The sequence below is a fragment of the Schistocerca serialis genome, chromosome 3 (assembly GCF_023864345.2).
Source record: "Schistocerca serialis cubense isolate TAMUIC-IGC-003099 chromosome 3, iqSchSeri2.2, whole genome shotgun sequence".
Lineage (NCBI taxonomy): Eukaryota > Metazoa > Arthropoda > Insecta > Orthoptera > Acrididae > Schistocerca > Schistocerca serialis.
In genome coordinates, this window is record NC_064640.1 from 290,128,483 (window position 1) to 290,142,133 (window position 13,651).

The 13,651-nt window shown below is 37.3% G+C and overlaps 1 protein-coding gene across 8 annotated transcripts in view; it reads right to left on the reverse strand.

Annotated features, from left to right (window-relative positions):
* Positions 1 to 1,879: 1,879 nt before the first annotated feature.
* Positions 1,880 to 13,651, reverse strand: part of LOC126470071 (F-box/LRR-repeat protein 2) — a 269,884-nt gene continuing 258,112 nt past the window's right edge. For all 8 annotated transcript variants that reach the window (XM_050097579.1, XM_050097580.1, XM_050097581.1 and 5 more), the window contains 2 exons: positions 7,999 to 8,211; positions 1,880 to 4,817 (listed from right to left, as the gene is read on the reverse strand). In XM_050097579.1, coding sequence (XP_049953536.1) covers positions 4,710 to 4,817; positions 7,999 to 8,211 — 321 coding nt within the window. In that variant the 3' untranslated portion in view covers positions 1,880 to 4,709. The remainder of the gene's footprint in view (positions 4,818 to 7,998; positions 8,212 to 13,651) is intronic.

Sequence of the window (13,651 nt, forward strand, 5' to 3'; positions counted from 1 at the left end):
AGGTAGTAGTGCCGACACTAGCAACGTCCATTTGTGTAGAGGCATTGGCTGTCAGAATAGGTTTCTTCAGAGCTGAAGCAAAAGATGTAATGAATGTGGGAGGCTGCATCGCCTTGTAGATCATCTTGGCCTCACCACACAGGATACATTTTGTTGTTTTTATCTTCTGTATCTTCCCTTCTTCAAGGTAGATGCTGCCATCTACTCCAGACAGGCTCATCCTCAAAGCAGTTTACACACATTGGAGGAGATGAACAAATGACACCTTTGTGGGCACTTAAACAGTGCATTGCGTTGGGGACATAGGGATCCTGCTTTGATATGCTCTGGGATTTTCATGCTATTGGAGGTAAAGATAAAGGAGTTGAATTTTGATTTTACCAGATCCCCAGCCACCTTTTTCATGATATTTTGTATATCAGCAAAATCTCTAGGTTGCTGTAGTTCAAGGTGTGGTGGAGCTTTGTTTCGATGTTATATTCCCCAAGGCATTTCAGCTTCTGGGGGTTCATCACTTGTTTGCAACTAGGCATTTCAACCAACAGTGTTCCCTCCCACAATCACTTGACTGATTTTGAAGTGCCAGCAATGCGCCCTAAACCTTTTGGAATATGGAAAACAGAAACCTTCTCAAAGCTTTCCTCTTTCCTTTTAACAATCAAAAGCACATTCTGCCCAGCAGCATACATTCTGTTACAGTAAACTGAAGAGCTTCGAATAAAGACTGCATCGGGAGGATTGGCTACATGAGCCCCCTTGTTAGGATGAGTGTTGATACCCATCAGCAGCCCATCCATTCCACTGGCAAGATCCAGACAGAGCCACACATGCCTAGGTAATCTTTGTAGAACTTAGTTGTTGCAGTTTTCCCAGAGGTTGCCAGCTAATGACTGTTCCATCTCAACAGCCACACATCTTATTGGTGCACAGCACACCTCAACATTTAGGGTCTTTTTATAGACTTTTAGCATCCTCACAATCCAGGCAGTTGAGCCCTGTTCCCTGTGGCACCCATGTTCCACTGCCATGCCATACAGTGGTTGCTGAAGCACGCCCACAATTTAAGGTGATTCTGTTTACCAGTCCCCAGCTCAGGAACCCTGAGTCGCCAAGCCACACAGTATCAACCCGAGCACCAGAACCTACTGCCTTCTGGGTCTTGTGAATGAACAGAGCCGACTGGGTTCTACACCATCATTGTTCATGGAATTCATATTGATTAAGACACAAAGGAATTACAGGCAATGGTTGCAAGTGGGCATCAGTTTAAATCACTGGGGAAAGTTGAAAATTTGTGTTGGAGCAGGATTCGAACCCAGGTTTTCTGCTTACTAGGCAGATGCTTTGACCGCTAAGCCATCCAGATACATTGGTCATCTTGACTGCACTGACTACCCAAGTCGTACCCAAATTCTCAACTTACCCACACACTACTAATGTAGCGACCCTTGCCCATTATCATCACTATTCATGGCATTTTGCTGGTTCCCGTAAGATTTCAAGCTTGTTGTGCATCTGCACTGAAAGATCATTGGCTGTCTTCTCCTTAATTATATATGCGTGGTGTCTGTTCTTTTGGACATTTCCGAAAGAACTGACACCACATGTATATCTGTATTGATTCCTAATGAGGAGATTTTCAATCAACAGAAAGGTCATAATACATGGGCTTAAATCAGGAACCCCAAGGCATATTTCTAGTGCCAGCATTATGCAAAATAGCCATATTTTGAAGTCTAACAAGTGTCATCGAAATAGACAAATGAGGATTTAAGCTCTCTTCATGCTCTTCAGGAGTGTTTTAACATTTAGACCACCTCATCTACTCTGTTCCCAAAGTAATGAATATGTATTTGTACAAGTATTAAGAACAGAATAATTTAGTGCAAAAAATGTTTATTATGTATATGATTCAATAAATTTTCATGCTACAACAACATTGAATCTTATGGATTGATTTTACAGCTTTGAGTTTGAGGATTAAACAACCATTATCCATTTCTTTTTCTTTTTACATTCACAATACCACAACAACAATATATGACAGCTCATGTTGCACTTTCCAAAAGACTGCCCTCAAGACAGTTTCCTTACCCGTTTACATGTGTATGTCTGGAATGAGTATTGCTGAATGTGTATACTATATCAAAATTAAAAATGGCCATCAAAATAAACCTTTATTCTATGATGCTGACCTCTTATTAATTGTAAATGTTAAAATGGAAAACTAGTAGAACATTGTTTTGTCACACAGATATGACATCCATTTAACTACAATGCATAGTTCCCACTTCAATGCTCAGCAACATACTTCACCAAATTTTTAGTACATTACCATTATCTTAGACTACCACTGAAGTTTCACTTTATTCCATTCTTCAAATAATTAAAATAAGAGAATACATAACATACCTTTCCTTGTGCATATCTGGCTGTCAGTATTATTTTTGGTTATATATACACAATACAGTTACTAGCAAATAAATTCAAATCTGTTTGGTGGGGTTGCAATTAGCAAAGGTCTACAACATGAATGCCAACACATGTTATTATTCAGTGGCACTGTGGTAATGTTATATCACTCCATGTAGATTATAATAATGAGGAAAAAAATGAAGCAATTCTCTGATATATTACCAACCCTCCTTTTACTACACCAAATAACACAAAATAAAACCAGTGACATTGGTAACAAAGTAGTATATAGCAATTTTAAAGTTTAAATGAGTATATAGCTTTCACTAGTCAACAGCAATTTTGTGTTAACATTACTGTATGTAACATGTTCCAAGCACACAGAAATACAACATTCACATGAATATAACTGTTGTTGCCCACCTAGCAGGAAAGAGATGATGCCAGCATCTACAACTCTGAAATAAACTGTTGTCTAAGTACAAGTCTATCACAGAAATTATTATTTATACACCATAAATGATCAGTCAGTTCCTGCTTATTATCAATTACATCAGCTACAGAACTTGGTACAAATACCTCAAAATTTATTTTATGCTATAGGAGGTAGGTGGTTCTGAATACTTTAAAGATAAAATTAAGCTGAAAATACAAGGACTTTTACAATTTGCTAAAAATATATATATATTATTAACCCTACATGCCAAATGCAATGTATCAAATTACAGAGTGCAGAATGTCTACTTATTAACAACTTCACAGTTCAATGTCATTCTTTTGAAAGACGCATTACAATTATATACAGCATGTAAAATATTAGTTTCCATATTCTCACTATTTTTCTCGTTGTGTTTGTTTCCTTTATTTCTCTTCTGTAATGAAACAGTACATATCTGAACACAGTGATATATCCAACTTACTAAAACAAAATGAAAGACATATTTAAGTGCAGAAAACAGATTAAACATTGTATTCTGAAATTATATCTGTTCCCATATTGGTAGTTGCTCTTTTTGACATATGAATTATGGAACATCTGAATTTCCTTTGATTTTAAAGCTACATTTAGTAGTGCTACAGGTATCAATACCCCTAAATCAGAGTTCCAAACATACCTCACACTACAAATTATTCTCCCAAACAGTGTGTAATTTCAGATATTCTTGCTAAAGTACATATAATCGAATTAACATTATAGTAATTTTATATAGTTGCTGTTCTTATAGTTGAAATTGAATTATGTCCCTATTGGCTACAGTAAAATCTCTATACAAATTTGATCACAAAAACAGCTACACAATGTTATTAGAAATACACTGCCACACTAAATTACATATGCAGAATTTTAAATTTAAATGTATTAAAATTATGCACACTTGAATACTATGTGTGGTTTACAATGTGACTGAAGTGTAGTAATAAAAATATCAGTTAAAATTATCACCTTCGTTCTCCATACCCAGTAATTTTTCAGTGTTAATTTGCTTGCCATTATGACTGCAGACATACTAGGTGTTATGGCTACACAACTGCTATTACATTCTTCATTAAAAAATTTCACATAAAAGCCTCATTAATCTCTCAAAACTTAACCAAAACTTCTATTCAAAAACACACTGTCAAAGGATTTCCTAAAAAGCGGTGTACATCATAACTGCAGTCCATCACTATCTTTTAATACTTTGTTACAAAAACTTGACCTTTCTGCTAACCAGTGACTGAACTCCCAAGCTTATAGTTAAAGTTTTATTTTTAATGCTGCTGATAAATTCTGCTTGTTCCCTTTTATCTGGTATATTCCTGACACCCCTAAGAAAACTTTGCAGATGTGTATTTTACACATAGAAAATAATAGCAGCTACCGGATAGCAATGGCTGACAGAACACAGAAATATCATAAACATCTTTCATATGTCAGATAAGTCCTGCAAAACAGTTCTACTAATTCAATGTCATTAATCAGTCTTTAGATTTATCAACTTAAAACAACATACACAACAATTTTGGGAACATTACAGGTTACAGTGTAAAAATATTTAATAATGTCATCTGCTTATAACACATACTTCTTGAGACAATGTGTAACCTTGTGCTACTGTACAAAATCATTCTCATCCCTCTATCTGATCCAAGTGGCTTACAGTCCTTCAAATCATTCTAACTGCACATATGCCGGAGGAGTCTGTTCCCCGTGCAAGCAGCAGACACAGATGCAAGGACATATGGAGCCAGTAAGTTCACTGATGCGAGATGAGATAAGGCGAGGCAGTGTGAGGCATGGCGACAAGAAAACCTCACAGGATGGCACAACAGCGACAGTAACGTTGTCTAGAACCACCTGCTGATGGTGGTGGTGTCACAGGTGCAAAGTACGCATGAACCTTGATGTTTGGAAGGTGGTTCTGTAACCCAGTGCACCAATTACAAATTTTATAAAAATGTTATTAAGGTACAAATAGGAGGCAGAAACTATGATAAATAGAAGCATTCAAAAGGAAAATAATGGAAATAAAAACCAAAACAGGTTGTCTGTCTGATAGTACATTTAATTTGTAGTAACCATGATAACAAGTAAACAAACAGTTATTATTACTATACCATGAAAACAAAAAATTCCAATAATGTGTGTCATCAAGAGTTACGTCACATTTCCTTAGACATTTAACTGAACTTCATCTTTTCCCAGAGTTTTGCAATAACTGTAAACCATACTGTATTACTTACAATACTGAAACAATAACCTTTGGTGAGTTCTCTTTTGGACTCTCAAAATCTCAATCAGAAAACTCAAATTTTTAGACAGTGCTCATCATGTTACTCTGCCTGAAATGAGTTGTTGCACCTGAGGTGTTGAATTCATTTCTTCTAAATGTGTGACAACACATGGCAACAGAAATGAGAGAAAATGTAAATCTCAAGGGCTGGTTGGAGTTTGAACAAATGCTCTCCTGGATGCTATATATGAATGAGTCAGACTTTTATTTAGGTAAAAAATTAGTTTTAAAACCTCTGTTAAATGAATTCTTTTCATGGCTATATAATTAACCCGAGCTTTGCAAAGTTTTTATTAGGACAGATGAATTATATTTTTTTCCAGAATACAGAACTCCATGTCAAACCATCCAATAAAAAATACTTTATACAATTCAAATGTGGCCTATGTACAACACACAAAATGTATAGCACTTTCCATCACACCATATTCTTCACAGAGCCTAGAATGGTACTTACCTCTACAGAGTTCCGAAGTTTCTCAGGGTTGCTGGCCTCCAAAATAGTTGTTTGTCAGTGTTTGCACAAACTGACAGTCCATATATACGAGGTGTTCAAAAAGTCTCTCCGCAGTGTCATACGATTGTTAGCTGCGTGTGCCGTATGCCGCAGTGAATATACCGAAAAGAAACTCAGTGAAATACAAGTTATTAATTTCTTGAATATTCATTTCTACTTACAAATTTTCACATTAAATGTTGAAAGTGTCCCCACTGTTGTTGAATACACGATTCAATTTATCTAATCATGCTTCCAAACACAAGCTGTAACATTTCTTCTGTAACAGAAGCAGTGAAAGTGGATATTGCAGTTTTCAATTCATCAATGGATTTTGGACAGTTTCTATAGACAGTTGCTTTCGCTGCAGCCCAGAAGTCAGGTGGTGTTAGGTCAGGCGATCGTGGAGGCCAAAGTCCCAGTGAAATTATGCAATCACCAAAAACATCAACAAGTAGTGACACCGAAATGCGAGCTGAATGCGCGGTTGCACCATCTTGTTGAAAATAACCGTTCAGTATTTCACTTAACACAAGTTCTCCCATGAATGGGTACAGAATATCACTGCGGTATCGTTGTGCGTTTATTGCTTCATTGAAAAATATGGGACCCACAATCTGACATCTAGAAATTGCAATCCAAACTCCTATTTTCACAGAATGAAATGGTTCCTCATGAATACACAATGGATTTGTGGTACTCCACATATGAGAATCTTGCGGGTTCATGTACCCAGATAAATGAAACCATGCCTCATCAGTGAAAAACGTTTCATTAAGAATATCCCTTCCATTGGTGGCCGAGCAGTTCTAGGCACTACAGTCTGGAACCGCGTGACAGCTATGGTCGCAGGTTCGAATCCTGCCTCAGGCATGGATGTGTGTGATGTCCGTAGGTTAGTTAGGTTTAAGTAGTTCTAAGTTCTAGGGGACTGATTACCTCAGATGTTAAGTCCCATAGTGCTCAGAGCCATTTGAACCATTTTATCCCTTCCATTTTGTTGAACAAAATTTTTGAACCATTGACAATAATCTTGCCATGATCAGTATTTCACTTCTTGCATGACTGTCACTTTGTATGGGAAAGGTTCTAATTTTTTCCTTACAGCTGTGTGGGCTGTTCCAATTCTAACATCGATTTCCTAGGTGAGTTTTCTTACTGACTTGTTCGGACTCATGGACATTTTATCAGAAATATCAAGTAGTTTATCCTCAGACAAAACGCTAGGACGACCACTTCTCAGTGCATCTGTCACTAAACCCATACTTCAAAATTTGTTAGTCAAATCTCGCACAGTATTGCGAAGTGGGAATGTTGTCTTCAGGAAAATTGAATTAAATGTTTGCCAAACTGAAACTGTGTATTTACCGCCAGCTTTGAACACTTTTTCAACTAAAAACACACGTTCTTCAATGGTTAGCATTTTAACAGTGACAAAAATGAAACAAACAAATAAAGGAACTAAACTTAAACGTTCACGTCAACACCTAACGACACACACCAACGATACTACCAACGCTGGCTGAGATAAATGAAACAGTAGAATGTTGGGAGAGTCCACTTTAAGGGAAGTAACCCAGGCAGGCAAACAATTCAATCATACGGCATGCGCGGCTAACAATCATACGGCACTGCAGAGAGACTTTTTGAACACCCCGTAGCATTCTAAGAAAGATATGCTCAGAGATACCACAATATCACTTGAGATCTCAGGAATGGTGGCACTTTTTTCCTAAAATCAGTAATGTTAAGTTCCCTAAACTCATCTTGATCATGGAACAGATAACAGTCACATCAGTGTCTGGCATTAATTAAAGTCTGAACACCGTCCCACACTTACCACAAATGCTATGTTCTGGGAAGGCATTTGTTATGTCATGAGTGCTTATTACTTTCCACACTAGTTAAAATACAAAAGCAGCAATCAATGACTTCTTGTATTTCTACTTTTCTTCGAGCATTCAGATTATTGTGTTGAATGTATAATGATCAAGCCTATGAACTTGTGTAACCCTAAAAACCCTCTGAGTGCACTCACTATACCCATCCAAATGTAATTTTGTCTTATTCTTATATTATGACTAATTTTTACTGTAAGTGACATGACTTTGTACACATGTAGTAAGAAAAATTTAATGTGACTTTATATGCTAAGGGAAGTGAATGTTGCAATGTCCTGCTTCCTGTTTAACTGGGTATAGAGTCATATTGATCTCAAAAAAATGATATTATATTGTCACCTTTGACAGTATTAAGAACCTTTTCTTCCGATACTATGAAACACAATATTCAAATTAAAAATGTTGTACAAACCCGAAGCCTGCGGATACCAGCACGTGTTATTAATTGGCAATCATAAAGTTCAATTCGCTGAAGATTATGACAAGAAATTAGGTGCTCCAGTGATGCATCAGTAATTAGAGGACAATTGTCCAGCTCCAGCACTGTGAGGTTTTCTGCTGCACATGGAGATGTCCCCAAGTGACGAATACCTTCATCTGTTATCAGTTCACAATGAGACAAACTCTGAAAGCAGAAGAGAAGACAGATTTATGTTCCAAAGAAGAGTTCTCTAACACAATATTCGGATTATGGTGGCATTCACAAGTATGTATTTTGTTACCTTAAAAGAGACACACTAAAATACCCTCTAACCTCCTACAGAATTTGAACTGGTTAAGTTCTTCAGAATCATATATAACAACATAATGGTCACGATGGCCTCTCCAGTCAATATTCCATATCCTATCATTATTGTCCAATTGTGAATGATTCACCCATATGAAGTAATAGCTTGAGTAACAGAATACAGTTTACACCCATTACTCATTAATCATGAGCAGCTACATCCACGCACTGCAAGTCATATTATGATGTGTGTAAGATGGTACTCCCTTGCAACATTTGTTAGTGAAGTATAATGAACATCTCGGCAACGCTCTTGGGCTTAATGACTGACCCCGTAATGAAATACACCACTTTTATCTGCATCTTCTCTATTTCTTCTATTAACCCTGCCTGGTAAGAGTCCCATGCCAATAAGCACTACTCTAGAATTAACCAAATCAGAATTTGTAAGCCATTTCTTTCACTGATAAATTACATTTCCTTACGATTTTTCCTACGAAACTCAACATACCAGCTTCCAGTCATCTCATCTCAGAATGGATAAATACATGTCCCACATAATTTTCAAGAGAATCTTATACCATTCTTCCTGCAAAATAGTGGCAAGTTCAGGTAATTATGATGAAGGTGGACAGTAATCATGCATCCTTCACTCCAAAGTAGACCACAAAGGCTCAATAATATTGAGATCTGGCAATTGTGGTGGCCAGGGGAGATGTGAAAATTCATCCTTGTGCTCAAAAAAACAGTTCTGGGCAATGTAAGCTGTGTGAACAGGGACCCTGTCATCTTGGAACACAGAACCACCATTGGGGAACAAACATTGTACCATGGGGTGGACCTAATCAGCTAACATGGTCACACAGTCCTCAGCAGTAATGCAACCTTCCGAAGTAGCCTTAGGGCCCATGGAATATCAAGATAGTGCTGCCCAAATCAACACTGAATGCCCACCATCTCTTGGGACATAAACTCAGCCAGAAGTTGGTAACAGTGTTAAATAAGTCTCATCTGAGCTCCATAGCTCTACTGTCCAGGTTTTATGCCTCTGGCACCAGTTTTCCTGTTATGGGCATTTACATCACTGATGAGTGGTTTTGGAATGCCAGCTCACCCTGCAATTCCGTGCTTATGGAGCTTGTTTCAGTGTGAAATTACGTTCTGCAGTGACTTTTGCAGCTGTTATTCCCTTATTTTTTATAAGAATCTTCAATGGCCATTCATCACCATCACTCAACATACTCTCTCCTCCATGTTGTGACTTAGTGAATGATGCTTTTTTGCTTACTCTGTATGCAGTGTAAGTCCTAAAGCTGGCACCAGCATAAACATGAAACATCTCAACTCCCTTGATTACAGCAGCACCCGCCTCACAAACACCAATAATGTGCTCATGTTTGAATTCACTTAGCTCCAAAATAATGTACTCACAACTGAACAGAATACTGTTCTGACAATGGCTGACACTTGCAAGTATTGATGACACTTCACAGATGCTGTTCATGATCAAATACAACAGCACAACCTGCAGGCTCTGCTAGCATCTGCATTCATTTCTCAGGTGTTTCCATAGTGAACAACAATGGCCCTATAATAAAACTAGCCTGAGGTATTTTGAAAGTTATCACTGCACATGAGAATTTTGGCCCTCTAAAACCAACATGTTGAAATATATCTGCTAGAAAGTTCTGAATCCAGTCACAAAGCTGATATTCTGTTCACTAACTGACAGTGTACATCTGTATTGAATGTCTTAAGTAAGTCAAGAAACATGAGATCCACCTGGGTAATGTTGTTATCTACAGCCCACACTATCATGGATGAACAGAGCACACAAGAGTTTCACAAATTACTATATAGGAAAGTTTCAGTCTTCAAAATGGACATGACACTCAAGCATAAAATATATTCAATAATTCAACAACATATTGATATCAGCCATGCTGCTATTGTGGTCTTCAGTCCAAAGACTTGTTTGATGCAGTTCCCCACTGGTCAGTCCTGCATTAACCCCTTCATCTCTGCATAACTATTGCAACCTACATCCATTGGAACCTTCTTAGTGCAATGAAATCTTACTGTCCCTCTACAATCCCCCCCCCCCCCTCCTCATTGCAAAATCTCTCTCTCTCTCTATCTCTCTCTCTCTCTCACTGCAAATTAACTACACCTTGATGCCCCAGGATGTGTCATATCAAGGCATCCCTTCTTTTACCGTGTATCTTCATTAGCTATTCAATACATCCAACTCATTATCAGCATTCTCCTGCAAAACTACACTTCAAAAATTTCTATTCTCCTCCTGTCTGTACTGTTTATTGTCCAAATTTCACTTCCAAAAATTTCAGCAATATAGACCTACAATTATATGCACCTGTCTGGCAATCCATACTGAGAACAGTAATGATCTATACCTTTGTCAGCATTTCTGTGGTATTTAAAGGAGAAATACTATTATTTTTTCTGCAGTGAAACAGTTTCAGAAGACCAAAATCAGTATGTTGGCATCCTGTTTGTTACCTTCTGTTTTGATGTTAGTATCATCACTTAGAGACTGAATAGGTGATTTTGACCTATTTACTGACTTCACATAAAATTAAAGCTTCTTGGTATTTTTCATCTTAGTGGTTTGCAAAATTTCTCTTATGAATTCATGGAACACTTCTTGCATTCCTTTCCTTACACTCATTTTCATGCTTTTCAGATTTTGTTGATCAACAAGGCTTTGACATCAATTAAATCAATGATGACACAGTCTTTGCTTTCATAGGAGCTTTCTAAACTACACATGACTGAGGGTTGGTGAATGTTCTTGAAAGACACCTTAATCAAAATCATTGGCATATTTTTTTTTTTTTTTTTTTACACTGCTTGCATGCATTGAACTTTTTATCTCCCATGGGGCAATTATTGTAAGAACTGCCATTTGCAATCCTTGAGTACTGTGATACCCCATCCACTGTTTGGTAATCACACTGTTTTGATATAAAAACCTACCTACAAAGAATTGTAGCTGTGATGTAACTATTGCATACAAGAAATTACAGCAAATAATGTAACCATACCCTGAAGGGTATAGGTTCTGTTCTTATCAGTTATAAACGAGTGATCTCTAGAGTGAAGACCTGCTCACTGACATCATTTCATTATTGCTACACTATCCAATGAAGGCAATTCATTGTTTCTATCACAGGAAATTTTTAAGTACAATATGTCTGCCAATTTAAACTCAGTAACACTGCTGTGATTATACACAAAGTAATGTAATGTACTTCATATGAAATGGCAGAAACACTTGCTATTTGATTGAACTGTTGGTGGTAAATCACAACCATGAAGTATGTAGTAGTACTCCATATAGAGTCACCAAAAGTGGAACAACCACAGAGAAATAATTTTAAGAAAAGTAGATTTCAGACAGATTCATTCGAGAATGCAAAGGTAATTTAATTCATCCACAAAAAAAATGTTTTACAAAACAACCATCTGACCCATTCTTGAGCACCCATCATCATTTTGGGATCATTACCACGAAGTATTCATGCAAATAACAGAGAAAATAAAAAAGAAGAACGACATTTTTCTTGCTCATAATCATGGACTCAGTTTAATAAGCATGAAAGCATTATGGAAGTGGTCGCCAAACTACAGATCCCAAAGCTAAGACAAGCAATGTGCAATACAGAGATGTTAACATTCCAAGAGCAGACCATGATGGGAAAATCAAATTACTTCTCGCACAGAGACTTAAAGATAATCATTCCTCCCACACACCATTAGGGAATGGAACAGGAAAGGGGAGAAGTTATAGTGGTACTGGAGATACCCTTTGATGCATATGAGAATGTACGATATCTCTGTCACAACTTCTCAGTCCACAAAAATGGGATCTGCCATAAAGTCTGGTAATGAACAGCCTTACAGTTAAACTCATCTAACCCACAACATGATCATTTAACTGTAAGCTAAATTTGCTGGAATGTTACCTTAGTGTATGGTGTATTTTAATCAAGAGGACTCCAAAACTCACTGCTGAAGGAACATTCAAGCACATGTCACAGAAGTTAGATAGCCGTGTACATGTAGATAAGTTTCACAAGATAATGCTTGCTCACAAAATACATAAATGCTTTTTTTAAAAAATTAATTCCATCTAAGCTCAAGTCACGAATGAGTTCAAAAAATGAAGTATTTTCCCATGGATCTGAAGTTGTAGAATACAGCAAAAGCAATTAGTGTGAAAGTAGATTCGCCATGCTATTTTACTAATAAAACGCTCTTGGGTTTCCAGCCAGAAGGTAGACTTTAAATTCCATCAACTTTTGGTAAGTTTGATTGTCAAGTTCACATGACATCCACTGCCAGGTGCCTCCTCAGCTTATAAACTGCACAAAAATGTTTTGCACCATCCTCACAATGTGCATAATTGATAAAGTTTTTTCCCACTTTTAAATGAGGACCTGCTTTTTCAAAATTTGACCTCATGAAATTGCTACAAACAGCCAGCTATGTAATGGAGATAAAAGTAAACAATCTTAGTGCACTATGTCTCAAATCACGAATAAGACAATGCTGCTTGTATATACTGTCCAGTGTGTCAACATGCCTTGAAGGATCACTTCAAACTTAGACCATTTGTGTATCATAAGTTCATGGCAAGAAGGGCTGTCAGCAGAGGGAGTTGCACACCTATTTGACATATACCTCAGCAACATCATTCAAACCATCAACTAGCTTTGTAAGACACAAGACACTGAAGATCTGGCTCATAGTTGAATTTGCAGTCAGCAACAAAAACTGACCGGCACTATACATTCTCCACACGACTATTCTCCCACACAACATCCCTATGTGATTTTGATATTTTTGGAGCCCTGAAGAAAATCATTTGTGGTCACTGATTTGCTTTTGACAAAGAGGTGCATGACTGGGTACAATCATTGTTCCATCGGGAACCACAAACATTTCTCCAGGAAGGCACTGACCATCTTGCCCACAGTGGGATACATGTATTAACAGCTGTGATTACTTTTGAAATAATAAACAGTTTACTTACTTTTTTCTCACCTGTCTCATTTTCATTTGACTGCCCCTTATAGGTATATATTACAGCTCCCTGCATATCTCTCTTGAAGAGACCTCGAAAATGAGATTTCACTACCGACAGTGTACACAGGGAATTTAAGCACCCATTCTTCATGTACTACATAAGTGAATGGAGCATGAAGAACAGTGAGGCACAGTAAAGTGGGATGTACCATCTGACATCCATATCACAGTGGTTTGCAGAGTATGAATGTAGATGTAGACAGTCATATACGTAGGAACAAAAACATAA